We start from the raw sequence: 20,356 nt of genomic DNA, 5'->3' as shown, positions 1-20,356 counted from the left end.
GGTGTGTGAATCCTACCAACACGTTATAGAATAATGGCATGTTGTAACTATGTTGTAAAATAGTCTAGTCTCTGGTCAAGCCAGTGGTATGGGATGCATGTAAAATACTGACATCATAAACTGTCTTTTGGGTGAATTTCAGTGAGTTTATTTTGTAGATAGCTTTTTTGTTGTTATCAGGCTTTCATATAATGGCAGATTTTTTTCCCTTGTAAAATAAGGACGTGCATGATACTGCTTTCCAGTTCTGAGGTTCTACAATGGCTTTTGTTGTTCTATAGCAGTTTTGTACTGAGATCCACAAAATGACTGTAAGCGTCTGCTAAATGGCGTATTAATATGTATGATTCACAGCTGTCATGTTGAAGAGAGGTCTAGTGTTGCATCCTATGATTACTAACATACAACAGCTCTGCTTTGCCACGTTTGACAGGGACGGGACTGGAAGGATTCATCCTTCCTGTCCCCCGTCCCAGCCTCCCGTCCCCCGTCCCAGCCTCCCGTCCCCCGTCCCAGCCTCCCGTCTCCCGTCCCAGCCTCCCGTCTCCCGTCCCAGCCTCCCGTCTCCCGTCCCAGCCTCCCGTCTCCCGTCCCAGCCTCTTGTCCCCCGTCCCAGCCTCTTGTCCCCCGTCCCAGCCTCTAACCCCCGTCCCAGCCTCCAGTCCCCCGTCCCAGCCTCTTGTCCCAGCCTCTTGTCCCCGTCCCAGCCTCTTGTCCCCCGTCCCAGCCTCTTGTCCCCCGTCCCAGCCTCTTGTCCCCCGTCCCAGCTTCTTGTCCCCCGTCCCAGCCTCTTGTCCCCGTCCCAGCCTCTTGTCCCCCGTCCCAGCCTCTTGTCCCCCGTCCCAGCCTCCCGTCCCCCGTCCCAGCCTCCCGTCCCCCGTCCCAGCCTCCCGTCCCCCGTCCCAGCCTCTTGTCCCCCGTGCCAGCACCCTGTCCCCCATCCCAGCACCATGTCTCAGCCCCCTGTCCCAGCACCCTGTCCCCCTGTCCCAGCCCCCTTTCCCCTGTCCCATCCCAGCCCCCTGTCCCAGCACCCTGTCCCCCTGTCCCAGCCCCCTGCTCCCCTGGTATTGCTCAAATGTCATAGAAATGTTATGGTTTCTAATGTCAGTCTCCTGCACCTCTCACCCGACCTTCTGTCTCGAAAGGTTCTAGTGCAGACGCGCTGTTCTGTTCCCAACAACTTATTCAAATGATTAAAAACACCTAAAAGTCTCAATCAAATATACCTGCTCAATTGAATTTGACATTTTAGATTGAAATCTGCAATGACTTCTTCTAGCTTGGAATACCGACATGATGCTATCATTTTTGTGTTTTTGTTTTCCTTTTTTTGTTCTGTTTTACTTGTGGTTCTGGCGACATTGTCTATCAGTCGACATCTCAAAAAATGCTGGTAAGTTATTTTCAAACAGCTCTAAGATTGATGCACTCCTTTTGATTTCTTTTCTGGGGGGTTTCGGTTTATGATTTTTTTTCAGTTTAGCTGACTCCTTGTGCACATTTTGGGACCTTGGCCTTCTTGTTGGTCACATTTCATCCACCCACCAAACCTCCCATTGCTTCCTGGGTTAAGGTTATGATTTGGGGTGGAGGGGGGTTTGGGTCAGGATAAAGAACACTGGGATACGAACCCTCTTCTGTAGGAGGTGTTCCTGATTTCACCTTATTGCCTGCTTATTACCGGGGCCAACATACTTCCCCTGTATGTTGGCCCCTGTAATGCCATACTGGGACCTCACCCTGCCATACTATAGCTTGTCACACCTGTTATCCTTGTTTTGGACTTGGGTCATTGTCTACTTTCGCTGTTGTAATTATAATGTGCATGTTATGAAGGTTTGTTTTTTGTTTTTTGCATTTTGGTAATATTGTCCAGACCAGATAAGAGTTGTAAATTATCTATGGGTGGACAATTTACACAGTTCCTTATTAATTGTGGAAAGCAGGAAAATGTTATGCACTCTTCATTGGCACGTTTTGTCTCTTTATTTTGTTCATTATTCTCCAGTCACATACTTTTTCATCACCTAGAAAGTATATCTGAAGGGGGTGAGGTCCACTCTTTTTTGTGGTACCTCTTTATTCACTGTCTGGCTGTGACAATTTTATTTAGTCTCTCATATCCACTCAACGCACGGTCGCTAGACTAACTCCTGTCTCTGAGTTCCAGTGATGCTCCACTAGTCATCTGTGTGTTCTGTTGATAGAACTCCACTACTCCTGTCTCTGAGTTCCAGTGATGCTCCACTAGTCATCTGTGTGTTCTGTTGATAGAACTCCACTACTGCTGTCTCTGAGTTCCAGTGATGCTCCACTAGTCATCTGTGTGTTCTGTTGATAGAACTCCACTACTGCTGTCTCTGAGTTCCAGTGATGCTCCACTAGTCATCTGTGTGTTCTGTTGATAGAACTCCACTACTGCTGTCTCTGAGTTCCAGTGATGCTCCACTAGTCATCTGTGTGTTCTGTTGATAGAACTCCACTACTGCTGTCTCTGAGTTCCAGTGATGCTCCACTAGTCATCTGTGTGTTCTGTTGATAGAACTCCACTACTGCTGTCTCTGAGTTCCAGTGATGCTCCACTATTCATCTGTGTGTTCTGTTGATAGAACTCCACTACTGCTGTCTCTGAGTTCCAGTGATGCTCCACTAGTCATCTGTGTGTTCTGTTGATAGAACTCCACTACTGCTGTCTCTGAGTTCCAGTGATGCTCCACTATTCATCTGTGTGTTCTGTTGATAGAAATCCACTACTGCTGTCTCTGAGTTCCAGTGATGCTCCACTAGTCATCTGTGTGTTCTGTTGATAGAACTCCACTACTGCTGTCTCTGAGTTCCAGTGATGCTCCACTAGTCATCTGTGTGTTCTGTTGATAGAACTCCACTACTGCTGTCTCTGAGTTCCAGTGATGCTCCACTATTCATCTGTGTGTTCTGTTGATAGAACTCCACTACTGCTGTCTCTGAGTTCCAGTGATGCTCCACTAGTCATCTGTGTGTTCTGTTGATAGAACTCCACTACTGCTGTCTCTGAGTTCCAGTGATGCTCCACTATTCATCTGTGTGTTCTGTTGATAGAACTCCACTACTGCTGTCTCTGAGTTCCAGTGATGCTCCACTAGTCATCTGTGTGTTCTGTTGATAGAACTCCACTACTGCTGTCTCTGAGTTCCAGTGATGCTCCACTAGTCATCTGTGTGTTCTGTTGATAGAACTCCACTACTCCTGTCTCTGAGTTCCAGTGATGCTCCACTAGTCATCTGTGTGTTCTATTGATAGAACTCCACTACTCCTGTCTCTGAGTTCCAGTGATGCTCCACTAGTCATCTGTGTGTTCTGTTGATAGAACTCCACTACTCCTGTCTCTGAGTTCCAGTGATGCTCCACTAGTCATCTGTGTGTTCTGTTGATAGAACTCCACTACTCCTGTCTCTGAGTTCCAGTGATGCTCCACTAGTCATCTGTGTGTTCTGTTGATAGAACTCCACTACTGCTGTCTCTGAGTTCCAGTGATGCTCCACTATTCATCTGTGTGTTCTGTTGATAGAACTCCACTACTGCTGTCTCTGAGTTCCAGTGATGCTCCACTAGTCATCTGTGTGTTCTGTTGATAGAACTCCACTACTGCTGTCTCTGAGTTCCAGTGATGCTCCACTAGTCATCTGTGTGTTCTGTTGATAGAACTCCACTACTGCTGTCTCTGAGTTCCAGTGATGCTCCACTAGTCATCTGTGTGTTCTGTTGATAGAACTCCACTACTGCTGTCTCTGAGTTCCAGTGATGCTCCACTAGTCATCTGTGTGTTCTGTTGATAGAACTCCACTACTGCTGTCTCTGAGTTCCAGTGATGCTCCACTAGTCATCTGTGTGTTCTGTTGATAGAACTCCACTACTGCTGTCTCTGAGTTCCAGTGATGCTCCACTAGTCATCTGTGTGTTCTGTTGATAGAACTCCACTACTGCTGTCTCTGCCATGAAGCTTTTCCTTTGAGCTCCTCCTTAAGTTTGTTGTTTTGTCTGCGTTTGCTTGAAATCAGCCACTGCCTCTTCACAACAAACGTAGCTAGCTAAATTTCATGATTTACCAGAATCACAGTTGTAGGACAGCCCAACAAACTGGCACCAAAGCACCAATTGTCTGTCTTGTTTTGGCAGCAGCCATTGTTCTAGCGCTTCACTACTTGGCTGTTGACTCTAACCTGTCGAGCACTCTGCTCAATGCAGAAACAGCTGAGAGAGGCTTTCACATGGCTGCTACGAGTGAAGCCATTGATTCACATTTTTGGTCCAGCTTGAGTTGGCAGTTCCCTAATTACACTAATTATTTTAAATGAGGTCATGTAAGCTATTTGACTATTCAGTGGGAAGACAGAGTCTGTGAGATGAGATAAACATAACTTAGGTTATAACACACACACACACACACACACACACACACACACACAGCCTCCTTCTGGAAAACAATAACGAAAGACAAGTGAGTAAATGTGAAAGGATATATAAACAGTGTAATCATATATCCCAGGCTAGCCCACTGGGGTTTCACCTGAAGTCTTAACTATAATGATCACAATGATATTTCCTCCCAGATCAGCTCTTTATGTTGCTGACTCTCTGGTTCTGAGCTCATTGTAGTTCTGTTTCAGTGAACCTCCTCCTGATAAACGTTCCATCCTCCTGAGTCCATTCCTCCCTCTCTGGGATCTCCCATCAACCTCTCTCCCCAGAGACACACACACAGGCTACCACTGAGGAGCGGTGCTACGGTGCTGTAGGTGTGGTCATGGGCATCCACCTCCTGCTCTTGCCCAGTAGGGGGTGTTTTGTCAGGTAGAAAGTGTCGTCTCAGATTTCCTCGTCTTATTCTGATCATTCCCTCTCTCTTTTCTCCTCTGTAGTCCACCCCTCTCCACCTGGCAGCAGGGTACAACCGGGTCAGAATAGTACAGCTCCTACTACAGCACGGTGCCGACGTACATGCAAAGGACAAAGGGTAAGTGTGTTTGTTGTTTGCCATGTGTCGTGTCCCCCCCCCCCCTCCCCAATGTTTTTGAAATGTTGAGTTCACACTTCATTGACCTCCTTACCTAACTAACTGAGCTGTTCATTACACAGATATACAAAGTCTGTTTTGTATGTGAACTAATGTTGCCTATGTGTGCTTCTCACCCTCAGGGGTCTGGTTCCTCTCCATAATGCCTGTTCCTATGGTCACTACGAAGTGACAGAACTGCTGCTGAAGGTAAGAAATGGCGCATTTCTCCTCGTCTCTGCTTTGTGTGTGCACTGGCATGCTTGTTATGGTGTGGCTGTGGAACTCAGTTTGTAGAGCATGATGCTTGCAACACCAGGACAGTGGGTTTGATTCCTGGGACCATCCATACTTAAAATGTATGCACGCGTGACTGTAAGTTGCTTTGGATAAAAGCGTCTGTTAAATGGCATATATTATGAAAGGGAGAATCCTTTAGCTCAGAGGCTATAGAGCCCTCAAATTAAACTCTGGACCACGAAGCCAGTTCCACTGCTTTTTTTTCTCCATTGTTCCCCTCAAACCAGGGACTGATTTTAGCCCTCATAATCAGGTAGAACAGAAAACCAGCAGGCTCCGGACCTCGTAGGGTAAGAGTTGAATACCTCTTGTATAGAGGGTCCTGAGAAAGCTGTTATTTTATCAGGTGTTTTCAGAGGGATTCGTAGCAGCTCTGTCACTGTCTGAAAAACCTGTCTGGGTTCCTTTGACAGAACACTCAGACTTTTTTCACTTCCTGTCTGAGTTGGTCTTTAAGCTGAAGTCTCAGGACTGACTGGCTAGTCTACGGGAAGCCCTCATCACTCACCTGATGTTTGATGTCAGATATCACGTCAGTGCTGAGGTAACACCTGAGTCGTGACCTCAGCGAAATCTTTGCTCTTAATGTCACCTACCTGCCACTTTCTTTCCTTTACAATATCGATTGTGTCTAACACCCCTCTCTGTTTCCTGTAGCACGGAGCGTGTGTGAACGCCATGGACCTGTGGCAGTTCACCCCTCTCCACGAAGCTGCCTCCAAGAACCGCGTGGAGGTGTGTTCTCTGCTGCTGAGCCACGGGGCCGACCCCTCCCTGGTCAACTGTCACGGGAAGAGTGCTGTGGACATGGCCCCCACCCCAGAGCTCAAAGAGAGACTCACCTGTGAGAACAGCATCTTCTCTCACACACACAAACACACACACACACAAACACATGCACTGTCACACAGGACCACACAATACACTCACATGCATACAAACATGGTCACAGTGGTATTATAGTTTGTCCCTCCAATAAAATGTTTTGGGTTGTGTGTGTAACTGTTTGGATGACATCGTCTTTCTCTCCACCCTGTGTGTGTTGTGTAGATGAGTTTAAGGGTCACTCTCTGCTCCAGGCAGCGCGGGAGGCAGACATGGCCAAGGCCAAGAAGACCCTTGCTCTAGAGATCATCAACTTCAAACACCCACAGACCCACGAGACGGCACTGGTGAGACACACAAACACCCCCCCACACACACACACACACACTACCACCACACCACACAGGGCTACAGTGTTAAATGAACTCCTCTTATGTTGCAGCACTGTTCAGTGGCCTCTCCTCACCCCAAGCGGAAGCAGGTCACAGAGCTGCTGTTACGTAAAGGTGCCAACGTCAACGAGAAGAACAAGGAGTGAGTGTCTTCCTGTTTACCTGACCTCTGTCTGACCTCATCCCCTAACCACTTATGTCATGACTATGTGGACTCAAACCTGTGGGTGCATGTGTGCGTTTTGTCGCTGCAGCTTCATGACTCCCCTCCACGTGGCTGCTGAGAGGGCACACAATGACATCATGGAGGTGTTGCAGAAACATGGAGCAAAGGTACATCCATCCCTTCACCCATCCATCCCTTCACCATCCATCCCTTCACCCATCCTCACCCATCCATCCCTTCACCCATCCATCCCTTCACCATCCATCCCTTCACCATCCATCCCTTCACCCATCCTCACCCATCCATCCCTTCACCCATCCATCCCTTCACCATCCATCCCTTCACCCATCCTCACCCATCCATCCCTTCACCCATCCTCACCCATCCATCCCTTCACCCATCCATCCCTTCACCATCCATCCCTTCACCCATCCTCACCCATCCATCCCTTCACCCATCCTCACCCATCCATCCCTTCACCCATCCTCACCCATCCATCCCTTCACCCATCCATCCCTTCACCCATCCTCACCCATCCATCCCTTCACCCATCCTCACCCATCCATCCCTTCACCCATCCTCACCCATCCATCCCTTCTCCTATCCTCACCCATCCATCCCTTCTCCTATCCTCACCCATCCATCCCTTATCCTATCTTCACCCATCCATCCCTTCACCCATCCTCACCCATCCATCCCTTCACCCATCCTCACCCATCCATCCCTTCACCCATCCTCACCCATCCATCCCTTCTCCTATCCTCACCCATCCATCCATCCCTTCACCCAGCCTCACCCATCCATCCATCCCTTCAGCCATCCATCCCTTCAGCCATCCTCACCCATCCATCCCTTCACCCATCCTCACCCATCCATCCCTTCAGCCATCCTCACCCATCCATCCCTTCACCCATCCTCACCCATCCATCCCTTCACCCATCCTCACCCATCCATCCCTTCACCCATCCTCACCCATCCATCCATCCCTTCACCCAGCCTCACCCATCCATCCATCCCTTCACCCAGCCTCACCCATCCATCCATCCCTTCAGCCATCCTCACCCATCCATCCCTTCAGCCATCCTCACCCATCCATCCCTTCACCCATCCTCACCCATCCATCCCTTCAGCCATCCTCACCCATCCATCCCTTCACCCATCCTCACCCATCCATCCCTTCACCCATCCTCACCCATCCATCCCTTCACCCATCCTCACCCATCCATCCATCCCTTCACCCAGCCTCACCCATCCATCCATCCCTTCACCCAGCCTCACCCATCCATCCATCCCTTCAGCCATCCTCACCCATCCATCCCTTCACCCATCCATCCATCTCCTCACCCATCCATCCCTTCACCATCCATCCCTTCACCCATCCTCACCCATCCATCCCTTCACCCATCCATCCCTTCACCATCCATCCCTTCACCCATCCTCACCCATCCATCCCTTCACCATCCATCCCTTCACCCATCCTCACCCATCCATCCCTTCACCCATCCCATCCATCCCTTCACCATCCATCCCTTCACCATCCATCCCTTCACCCATCCTCACCCATCCATCCCTTCACCCATCCTCACCCATCCATCCCTTCACCCATCCATCCCTTCACCATCCTCACCCATCCATCCCTTCACCCATCCTCACCCATCCATCCCTTCACCCATCCATCCCTTCACCATCCATCCCTTCACCCATCCTCACCCATCCATCCCTTCACCCATCCTCACCCATCCTCACCCATCCATCCCTTCACCCATCCATCCCTTCACCCATCCATCCCTTCTCCTATCCTCACCCATCCATCCCTTCACCCATCCTCACCCATCCATCCCTTCTCCCATCCTCACCCATCCATCCCTTCTCCTATCCTCACCCATCCATCCCTTCTCCTATCCTCAACCATCCATCCCTTCTCCTATCCTCACCCATCCATCCCTTCTCCTATCCTCAACCATCCATCCCTTCTCTTATTCTCACCCATCCATCCCTTCTCCTATCCTCAACCATCCATCCCTTCTCCTATCCTCAACCATCCATCCCTTCTCCTATCCTCAACCATCCATCCCTTCTCCTATCCTCAACCATCCATCCATCCCTTCACCTATCCTCACCCATCCATCCCTTCACCTATCCTCACCCATCCATCCCTTCACCCATCCATCCCTTCACCCATCCATCCCTTCTCCTATCCTCACCCATCCATCCCTTCACCCATCCTCACCCATCCATCCCTTCACCCATCCTCACCCATCCTCACCCATCCATCCCTTCACCCATCCTCACCCATCCATCCCTTCTCCTATCCTCACCCATCCATCCCTTCTCCTATCCTCACCCATCCATCCCTTCTCCTATCCTCACCCATCCATCCCTTCTCCTATCCTCAACCATCCATCCCTTCTCCTATCCTCAACCATCCATCCCTTCTCCTATCCTCACCCATCCATTCCTTCTCCTATCTTCACCCATCCATCCATTCACCCATCCTCACCCATCCATCCCTTCACCCATCCTCACCCATCCATCCCTTCACCCATCCTCACCCATCCATCCCTTCTCCTATCCTCACCCATCCATCCATCCCTTCACCCATCCATCCATCTCCTCACCCATCCATCCCTTCACCCATCCTCACCCATCCATCCCTTCAGCCATCCATCCCTTCAGCCATCCATCCATCCCTTCACCCATCCTCTCTACTGGTCTTTCTACTTGTATCAGCAAAGACGGGCAGGTTCAATGCAAACACCTAATCCGAGTGTAAATCTGAGGCCATTTGATTGAACCCAGACCCTGGGAGGCATGATGTTTCTCTAACTAACTACCCAAAGACAGAGAGATCTGTCTTCCCAGTGTCGGGTGGCAGTCTGAAGTCACCTGTTTTGGAGCTGAATCGCGTATAGTATTACTTAACGCACCAACAGTCCGGACAGCGGGAAAAGACTGTCTGGTTCTGAGAGCTCCATCAGATAAGAATGACCTAATGGATGGAGTGTTCAGAGCCTGCCATTCCCCCCTGAAGATCTCACCTTAACAGGCTGTCCTTCTCTGATGCAGGCCTGGGGCAAGACACACACCAGGTGTACGCTGTTTAAAGCCAGACAGCCACTAAAGAGAATCCTCTTGATATCTTTCCTTGATAGATTTATTTCAATAGTGTCAGTGTTGTATGTTTTATATTGCTTTCTAAAGAAACACGGCCGAGACAGACATAACAGAGGCTCTTTGGTGCTTTTGACAGCAGCATTCGTTGAGCAGCTATCCAGAAAAGAGAAGCCTCTACACACAGTGGTACTTTAACCGTCATGTCTGGCTTGTCCTTTCAAAGTCATGAGTGCAGGTAGCGATCCCCCACAGAGACCCAGCACCAGTTAGCTGGGTAGGGAGCATGACAGGGGGTACAGACATCCAAAGTAAACAGTATTCACCTCAGCCATCCATCCCTTCACCCATCCTCAGCCATCCATCCCTTCAGCCATCCATCCCTTCAGCCATCCATCCCTTCAGCCATACATCCCTTCAGCCATCCTCAGCCATCCATCCCTTCAGCCATCCATCCCTTCAGCCATCCATCGCTTCAGCCATCTTCAGCCATCCATCCCTTCAGCCATCCATCCCTTCAGCCATCCATCCCTTCAGCCATCCATCCCTTCAGCCATACATCCCTTCAGCCATACATCCCTTCAGCCATACATCCCTTCACCCATCCTCAGCCATCCATCCCTTCAGCCATCCTCAGCCATACATCCCTTCAGCCATCCTCAGCCATACATCCCTTCAGCCATCCTCAGCCATACATCCCTTCAGCCATCCTCAGCCATACATCCCTTCAGCCATCCTCAGCCATACATCCCTTCAGCCATCCTCAGCCATACATCCCTTCACCCATCCTCAGCCATACATCCCTTCAGCCATCCTCAGCCATACATCCCTTCAGCCATCCTCAGCCATACATCCCTTCAGCCATCCTCAGCCATACATCCCTTCAGCCATCCTCAGCCATACATCCCTTCAGCCATCCTCAGCCATATATCCCTTCAGCCATCCTCAGCCACCTATACCTTCAGCCATCCTCAGCCACCCATCCCTTCAGCCATCCTCAGCCATCCATCCCTTCAGCCATCCAAAGTAAATAGCAGCACGTGCCTGCCTGACTGCCTGGCTGGCTGTGCAGTTAACACAGTCGAGCAGTGCCTAGTATTGGAATTTTGCTGCTGCGCTCAGATCAGTGTGTCTGTGGGGAGCAGGGCTGTGCAGTGTTGTTCTAAGCAGAGCCTCCCCTTTCATTGGAGTTGAATCAAATGAGGACATCCCAGGAGCTAAGAGAAACGGAGACAGTGCTGAATGAATAAATACAAGTCTGTCAGGAAGCAAACTTAGATATGCATGCTCTTATAGACACATATACATTTACATATGCAGTAGACCTCCCAAAAACGCTCACATACACACACACACACACACACACACACACAAAATGGATGTGCACGCAAACACACTCCCAGTTCCTGCTTGGGGCTGATAGTCTCTGAAGAGCTCTAGCAGCCTTAGGGCTCAGCTGGGGAAAATTCACTCACAGCACACCTCAATCCCCACAACCCATCTCCTCACTCATTCCCTGTCTCCCAGATGAATGCACTGGACACCCTGGGGCAGACAGCCCTGCACCGTGCTGCCATGGCAGGACACATCCAGACCTGCAGACTGCTGCTGAGCTACGGCGCAGACACCTCCATCCTCTCACTACAGGGATTCACCGCCTCACAGATGGGCAACGAGGCCGTGCAGCAGATACTCAGTGGTACGGAGAGACTACAGAGGGAGAGAGACAGCAAGAGAGAGAATATATGTGTGTGCCTGACAGCTCTGAATATGTGCGGGTCAGTGGAGGCTGCTGAGGGGAGGATGGCTCATAATAATGGCTGGAAAGGAGCTAATGGAATGGCATCAAACACATAGAATCCACATGTTTGATGTATTTGATACCATTCCACTGATTTCTCCAGTCATTACCACTAGCCTGTCCTCCCCAATTATGGTGCCACCAACCTCCTGTGGTGTGGGTTTGTGTTTATTTACCTTTATCTCCTCTCCATTCTATTCAGACAGTCTTTGTCGGTTCCATCGCTGTGTCTTCCATGGAAAGCGACTGTGCAGTGACCTTTCTGCTGGCTGGGATTGTATTCCACTGAGACACTGGTTGGTGATTATGTCATGTTCTTTTTTTTTTCTTGCCCAGAAAATGTACCAGTGAGGAACTCTGATGTTGACTATCAACTCCTGGAGGCAGCTAAAGCTGGAGATCTGGACACTGTGAAGGTAGGATTCTCATTTAAGTGTGTGTGTGTGTCCGTGCGTCTGTGTGGTCCTTACTCGCTGGCATAGCTAGCTGACTCACAAGAAAAAGAAGGCTAATACACAAGCTTACATGACATGCACAGGACCCGTTGATATGGAAACTGTTATTGGATTTTCTACTACTCTTTGTCTTGGTATGTGAACTCACTGGACTGCATCACCTTCAACTCCCAACCTGCACTCAGGGGTAGACGCAACATAGTAAATGTACATCTGGGAAACTCCATTAGTATGATATGTTACGTTTCTTATGGTATGTATTCATTTATGGATGTCCATCATTTCGTATATGTTAAGAATTGCCATTCGTACAATATGTTACAAATTATTTTGTGTTTTATGAATTACAATTCTTTTGATATGTTACAAATTATGTGGTATTTTACGAATTACAATTCTTATATGTTACGAATTGCAATTCGTACAGCGAAATGGTACAGTGCCTTGCGAAAGTATTCGGCCCCCTTGAACTTTTCGACCTTTTGCCAAATTTCAGACTTCAAACATAAAGATATAAAACTGTAATTTTTTGTGAAGAATCAACAACAAGTGGGACACAATCATGAAGTGGAACGAAATTTATTGGATATTTCAAACTTTTTTAACAAATAAAAAACTGAAAAATTGGGCGTGCAAAATTATTCAGCCCCCTTAAGTTAATACTTTGTAGCGCCACCTTATGCTGTGATTACAGCTGTAAGTCGCTTGGGGTATGTCTCTATCAGTTTTGCACATCGAGAGACTGAAATTTTTGCCCATTCCTCCTTGCAAAACAGCTCGAACTCAGTGAGGTTGGATGGAGAGCGTTTGTGAACAGCAGTTTTCAGTTCTTTCCACAGATTCTCGATTGGATTCAGGTCTGGACTTTGACTTGGTCATTCTAACACCTGGATATGTTTATTTGTGAACCATTCCATTGTAGATTTTGCTTTATGTTTTGGATCATTGTCTTGTTGGAAGACAAATCTCCGTCCCAGTCTCAGGTCTTTTGCAGACTCCATCAGGTTTTCTTCCAGAATGGTCCTGTATTTGGCTCCATCCATCTTCCCATCAATTTTAACCATCTTCCCTGCCCCTGCTGAAGAAAAGCAGGCCCAAACCATGATGCTGCCACCACCATGTTTGACAGTGGGGATGGTGTGTTCAGGGTGATGAGCTGTGTTGCTTTTACGCCAAACATAACGTTTTGCATTGTTGCCAAAAAGTTCGATTTTGGTTTCATCTGACCTGAGCACCTTCTTCCACATGTTTCGTGTGTCTCCCAGCTGGCTAGTGGCAAACTTTAAACAACACTTTTTATGGATATCTTTAAGAAATGGCTTTCTTCTTGCCACTCTTCCATAAAGGCCAGATTTGTGCAGTATACGACTGATTGTTGTCCTATGGACAGAGTCTCCCACCTCAGCTGTAGATCTCTGCAGTTCATCCAGAGTGATCATGGGCCTCTTGGCTGCATCTCTGATCAGTCTTCTCCTTGTATGAGCTGAAAGTTTAGAGGGACGGCCGGGTCTTCGTAGATTTGCAGTGGTCTGATACTCCTTCCATTTCAATATTATCGCTTGCACAGTGCTCCTTGGGATGTTTAAAGCTTGGGAAATCTTTTTGTATCCAAATCCGGCTTTAAACTTCTCCACAACAGTATCTCGGACCTGCCTGGTGTGTTCCTTGTTCTTCATGATGCTCTCTGCGCTTTAAACGGACCTCTGAGACTATCACAGAGCAGGTGCATTTATACGGAGACTTGATTACACACAGGTGGATTCTATTTATCATCATTAGTCATTTAGTTCAACATTGGATCATTCAGAGATCCTCACTGAACTTCTGGAGAGAGTTTGCTGCACTGAAAGTAAAGGGGCTGAATAATTTTGCACGGCCAATTTTTCAGTTTTTTATTTGTTAAAAAAAGTTAGAAATATCCAATAAATTTCGTTCAACTTCATAATTGTGTCCCACTTGTTGTTGATTCTTCACAAAAAAATACAGTTTTATATCTTTATGTTTGAAGCCTGAAATGTGGCAAAAGGTCAAAGTTCAAGGGGGCCGAATACTTTCGCAAGGCACTGTATGTTACGAATCCAATTTGATGTGGCTAACAATAGCTAGGTGGCTAACGCTAACGTTAGGTGGCTTGGTGGCTAATGTTAGCTAGGCTAGGGTTTATGGTTAGGGTTAAGGTTAAGGGAAGGGTTGGCGAACATGCTAAGTAGTTGCAATGTAGCTAAAAAGTAGTAAGTATTTGCATTAGCTTAAATACTAATGTTGTCTGTGATAAGTTTTGAACGCGCAACCTTTGGGTTGATACCCCACTTTTGTTTTTGCCGTTCAGTCATATGCAACCACACCAAACATAACATACTGACTGTATCAGTATCAGACTGCCTGTGCTGCTGTTAACTGAATGTTAGAATGGAAACTGAGTGTGTTTCTAATTTTCCACTCTCACTCACTCTCTCTGCAGACTGCCTGTGCTGCTGTCGGAATGTAAACCGGTTCTCTCTCTCTCTCCTTGCAGTCATTGTGTTCTCCACAGAATGTGAATTGTCGGGACCTGGAGGGTCGTCACTCCACTCCGCTGCACTTCGCCGCCGGCTACAACCGTGTGGCAGTGGTGGAGTACCTGCTGCATCATGGGGCCGACGTCCACGCTAAAGACAAGGGGTGAGTCTGGCTGGCTTGTTGGCTGCCTGGCTGACTGACTATCTATCTCTCTGACTTGATGGCTAGATGGCTGACTGACTATCTATCTCTCTGGCTTGATGGCTAGATGGCTGACTGACTATCTATCTCTCTGGCTTGATGGCTAGATGGCTGACTGACTATCTATCTCTCTGGCTTGATGGCTAGATGGCTGACTGACTATCTATCTCTCTGGCTTGATGGCTAGAGAGATAGATAGTCAGTCAGGCAGCCAACAAGCCAGCCAGACTCTCTCTCTCTCTCTCTCTCTCTCTCTCTCTCTCTCCCTCTCCCCTCTCTCTCTCTCTCTCTCTCCCCCCCTTCTCTCTCTCTCTCTCTCCGCCCTTCTGACTCTCTCTCTGGTTGGTTGGTTGGCTGGCTGGCTATCGGTCTTTCTTTCTCTCCCTATCTGTCTGTGTGTAGCTGTCTATTAGCTCAGGAATCTGCATGTCTGTCTATCTCCTTTCTCTACAGTGCTTTCATCTTCTCTGCTTCACCACTCCCCTGATGATATAGAATGTTATGTCTATGGTAGAAAATGACAAGATTATGTTGTAAAATACTGTTTTTGCATCGAATAAGGATTCTCAGTACTCTCTCATCTTTGTCTGTGTGGACTGAGTTGGGCCTCTGGGGCTTGGAGCTGGTAATTGATTTATGATGGTGATAAAACCTACAGCCTGCATTCCATAGATTGAATTGGTATTTGTGTACTATGAGCTACCAGGGAGGAGATGTCTCTGGTCTGGATAGCTGATAACAATAACATTGTCTTGGGAGCTAACCCCTGGTTTCTATACAATGAGAACAGTCTTCACAGCAGATACTATCTGATGTGAATTATTCATTTCTTTAATACAAATCCTAACCTTTTGACCCATTCCACACATCTGTTGTTTGTCACGTATTCAGGAGCATGTGTCTTAACTTCTCTGGGCAAGGTGGGACGTAACCGTCCCACACTATTCAACAGCCAGTGAAATCGCATGGCGCGAAATACAAAACAGCAAAAATATCATAATTTCAATTTCTCAAACATACGACTATTTTACACCATTTTAAAGATAAACTTCTCCTTAATATAACCACATTGTCCGATTTCAAAAAGGCTTTACAGCGAAAGCAAAACATTAGATTATGTTAGGAGAGTACATAGACAAAAATAACCACACAGCCATTTTCCAAGCAAGGATATATGTCACAAAAACCCAAAACACAGCTAAATGAAGCACTAACCTTTGACGATTTTCATCAGATGACACTCCTAGGACATCATGTTACACAATACATGAATGTTTTGTTCGATAAAGTTCATATTTATATCCAAAAACAGCATTTTACATTGGCGCGTGATGTTCAGAAAATGTATTCCCACCAAAACTTCTGGTGAATGACCACATCAATTTACAAAAATACTCATAAACGTTGACAGAATACATAACAATTATTTTAAGAATTATAGATACAGTACACCTTTATGCAACCGCTGTGTCAGATTTTAAAATAGCTTTTCGGCGAAAGCACATTTTTCAATATTCTGAGTACATAGCTCGCCATCAAAGCAAGCTATACAGACACCCGCCAAGTTCTGGGGTCACCTAAACTCAGAATTAGTATTATAAATATTCTCTTACTTTTGCTGATCTTCGTCAGAATGCACTCCCAGGACTGCTACTTCCACAAGAAATGTTGTTTTTCTTCGAAATAATCCATATTTATGACCAAATACCTCCGTTTTGTTCGTGCGTTCAGGTCACTATCCAAAGGCATAATGCGCGAGCGCAATTCGAGACACGAAAAGTCAAAATATTCCATTACCGTTAGTAGAAGCATGTCAAACGTTGTTTAAAATCAATCTTTATGGTATTTTTAACGTAAAAATGTGATAATATTCCAACCGGACAATAGCATATTCATTCAAGAAGAAAAAGAAGGAACGGCGCACTTGCGGGATCGCACATCATCAATCCCTTTGTCCCCAGGCAGTCCACTCATTGACTGAGCTCCTATTCTCTGCCCGGTTACAGGAGACGGATGAAAAAACTTTCTGAAGGCTTTTGACAGCCAATGGAAGCCTTAAGAAGTGCAACGTGACCCCACAGACACTGTAGTTCTGATAGGGATTAGAAAGAAGAACTACAATTCTCAGATCTCCCACTTCCTGGTTGAATTTTTCTCTGGTTTTTGCCTGCCATATGAGTTCTGTTATACTCACAGACACCATTCAAACAGTTTTAGAAACTTCAGAGTGTTTTCTATCCAAATCTACTAATAATATGCATATTCTAGTTTCTGGGCCAGAGTAGTAACCAGTTTAATTTGGGTACGATTTTCATCCGGCCGTGAAAATACTGCCCCCTACATTTTAAGAAGTTAACTATAAAATGCTGTTGCTCAGTTCTGCTGATTGGGTTCTCAGCGATCACCTCCGGGTGATTGTTGACCAGCTCCATTATTGCAATAATGAATCGATATTAAAGTATAATTGTTTGAAGAAATAACAGTCTCTCTCACTTGGTTACAATATATCACGACATGTCTCTGTAGTGTGCCCTCTGGCTACATCTCTAATATTAGACCATAGACATTACAGAGTAGGAGGAGGCTCATCTTCTAACTCTCTCTCTCCCCTTCTGTCTCTCTCTCTCCCCTTCTCTCTCTCTCTCCCCTTCTCCTCTCTCTCTCTCTCTCTCTCTCCCCTTCTCTCTCTCTCTCTCTCCCCTTCTCTCTCTCTCTCTCTCCGCCCTTCTGACTCTCTCTCTCCGCCCTTCTCTCTCTCTCTCCCCGCCCTTCTGACTCTCGCTCTCACTCTCTCTCTCTCTCTCTCTCTCTCTCCGCCCTTCTGACTCTCTCTCTCTCTCCGCCCTTCTGACTCTCTCTCTCTCGCCCCCCTTCTGTCTCTCTCCCCCCTTCTGTCTCTCTCCCCCCTTCTGACTCTCTCCCCCCTTCTGACTCTCTCTCTCTCTCCCGCCTTCTCTCTCTCCCCCCTTCTCTCTCTCCCCCCTTCTGACTCTCTCTCTCTCCCCCCTTCTGACTCTCTCTCTCTCTCCCCCTTCTGACTCTCTCTCTCTCCCCCCTTCTGACTATCTCTCTCTCCCCCCTTCTGACTCTCTCTCTCTCCCCCCTTCTGACTCTCTCTCTCTCCCCCCTTCTGACTCTCTCTCTCCCCCTTCTGTCTCTCTCTCTCCCCCTTCTGTCTCTCTCTCTCCCCCTTCTGACTCTCTCTCTCTCCCCCTTCTGACTCTCTCTCTCTCCCCCCTTCTGACTCTCTCTCTCTCCCCCCTTCTGACTCTCTCTCTCTCCCCCCTTCTGACTCTCTCTCTCCCCCCCTTCTGACTCTCTCTCTCCCCCCTTCTGACTCCCTCTCTCCCCCCTTCTCTCTCTCTCTCTTCCCCTTCTCTCTCTCTCTCCCCCCTTCTCTCTCTCCCCCCTTCTCTCTCTCTCTCCCCCCTTCTGACTTTGTCTCTCTCTCTCTCCCCCCTTCTGACTGGCTCTCCCTCTCTCTCCCCCCTTCTGACTGGCTCTCCCTCTCTCTCCCCCGTTCTGACTGGCTCTCCCTCTCTCTCCCCCCTTCTGACTGGCTCTCCCTCTCTCTCCCCCCTTCTGACTGGCTCTCCCTCTCTCTCCCCCCTTCTGACTGGCTCTCCCCCTCTCTCCCCCCTTCTGACTTTCTCTCTCTCTCTCCCCCCCTTCTGACTTTGTCTCTCCCTCTCTCTCCTTCTGACTTTGTCTCTCTCTCTCCCCCCCTTCTGACTTTGTCTCTCCCTCTCTCTCCTTCTGACTTTGTCTCTCTCTCTCCCCCCCTTCTGACTTTGTCTCTCCCTCTCTCTCCTTCTGACTTTGTCTCTCTCTCTCCCCTTCTGACTTTGTCTCTCCCTCTCTCTCCTTCTGACTTTGTCTCTCTCTCTCCCCCCCTTCTGACTTTGTCTCTCCCTCTCTCTCCTTCTGACTTTGTCTCTCTCTCTCCCCCCCTTCTGACTTTGTCTCTCCCTCTCTCTCCTTCTGACTTTGTCTCTCCCTCTCTCCCCTTCTGACTTTGTCTCTCTCTCTCTCCCCTTCTGACTTTGTCTCTCTCTCTCTCTCACTCCCCTTCTGACTTTGTCTCTCTCTCTCTCTCACTCCCCTTCTGACTTTGTCTCTCTCTCTCTCTCCCTCCCCTCCTGACTTTGTCTCTCTCCCCCTTCTGACTTTGTCTCCCTCTCTCTGCCTTGCCATCTCTCTCTCCATCGATGTATCTCTCTCTCCGTCTCTTTCAATCCATCTCTTTCTCTCTGTCTCTCTCTACAGAGGTCTGGTGCCCCTGCACAACGCCTGTTCCTATGGTCACTATGAGGTGGCTGAGTTGCTGGTGAGACACGGGGCGTCGGTGAACGTGGCAGACCTGTGGAAGTTCACTCCTCTCCACGAGGCTGCAGCCAAGGGCAAATACGAGATCTGCAAGCTGCTCCTCAAGGTACTGTACACCACTGAACTCAGGCCTTTGGGATTCTACAACAGAGTTTGTCATTGAAAATATCTCTGGAGGCTATCACACGTTCTCAACCCCTGTCTCTGTCTCTCTCTCGGTCTCTCTGAGTCTGTGTCTCTCTCTCTCTCTTTTGTAAGGGCTTTATTGGCATGGGAAACATAAGTTAACATTTCCAAAGCAAGTGAAGTAGATAATCAACAACACAAATGAACAGTAAACATTGCACTCACAAAAGTTTCAAAAGAATAAAGACATTTCTAATGTCATATTATGTGCAAATAGTTAACCTCTATGGGCTAGGTGGGACGCTTGCGTCCCACCTACTCAACAGCCAGTGTAATCCCGTGGCGCGATATTCAAATACCTCAAAAATGCAAAAACGTCAATTTTTCAAACATATGACTATTTTACACCATTTTAAAGACAAGACTCTCGTTAATCTAACCACACTGTCCGATTTCAAAAAGGCTTTACAACGAAAGCAAAACATTAGATTATGTCAGCAGAGTACCCAGCCAGAAATAATCAGACACCCATTTTTCAAGCTAGCATATAATGTCACATAAACCCAAACCACAGCTAAATGCAGCACTAACCTTTGATGATCTTCATCAGATGACAACCCTAGGACATTATGTTATACAATACATGCATGTTTTGTTCAATCAACTTCATATTTATATCAAAAACCAGCTTTTTACATTAGCATGTGACTAGCATTCCGACCGAACACTGCCGGTGAATTTACTAAATTACTCACGATAAACGTTCACAAAAAAACATAACAATTATTTTAAGAATTATAGATACAGAACTCCTCTATGCACTCGATATGTCCGATTTTAAAATAGCTTTTCGGTGAAAGCACATTTTGCAATATTCTGAGTAGATAGCCCGGCATCACAGGGCTAGCTATTTAGACACCCAGCAAGTTTAGCACTCACCAAAGTCAGATTTACTATAAGAAAAATGTTATTACCTTTGCTGTTCTTCGTCAGAATGCACTCCCAGGACTTCTACTTCAATAACAAATGTTGGTTTGGTCCCAAATAATCCATTGTTATATCCAAATAGCGGCGTTTTGTTCGTGCGTTCAAGACACTATCCGAAAGGGTAAATAAGGG

At 47.5% G+C, this 20,356-nt stretch overlaps 1 protein-coding gene across 2 annotated transcripts in view; it reads left to right on the top strand.

The window, feature by feature from the left end:
- Positions 1-20,356, top strand: part of tnksa (tankyrase, TRF1-interacting ankyrin-related ADP-ribose polymerase a) — a 155,026-nt gene that overhangs the window by 116,648 nt on the left and 18,022 nt on the right. The window contains exons 6-16 of one of the 2 annotated variants that reach the window (XM_045692440.2): positions 1,376-1,396; positions 4,902-4,996; positions 5,179-5,245; positions 5,993-6,179; positions 6,386-6,507; positions 6,603-6,694; positions 6,807-6,885; positions 11,357-11,528; positions 11,967-12,046; positions 14,601-14,746; positions 19,052-19,217. In XM_045692440.2, coding sequence (XP_045548396.2) covers positions 1,376-1,396; positions 4,902-4,996; positions 5,179-5,245; positions 5,993-6,179; positions 6,386-6,507; positions 6,603-6,694; positions 6,807-6,885; positions 11,357-11,528; positions 11,967-12,046; positions 14,601-14,746; positions 19,052-19,217 — 1,227 coding nt within the window. The remainder of the gene's footprint in view (positions 1-1,375; positions 1,397-4,901; positions 4,997-5,178; positions 5,246-5,992; positions 6,180-6,385; positions 6,508-6,602; positions 6,695-6,806; positions 6,886-11,356; positions 11,529-11,966; positions 12,047-14,600; positions 14,747-19,051; positions 19,218-20,356) is intronic. The other variant, XM_045692441.2, reaches the window with a different exon arrangement.

Source organism: Salmo salar, chromosome 13 (genome assembly GCF_965601325.2).
Source record: "Salmo salar chromosome 13, fSalSal1, whole genome shotgun sequence".
Taxonomy (NCBI): domain Eukaryota; kingdom Metazoa; phylum Chordata; class Actinopteri; order Salmoniformes; family Salmonidae; genus Salmo; species Salmo salar.
Note: the sequence above shows the minus strand (reverse complement) of the source record. Positions and strands in the feature narration are given on the sequence as shown.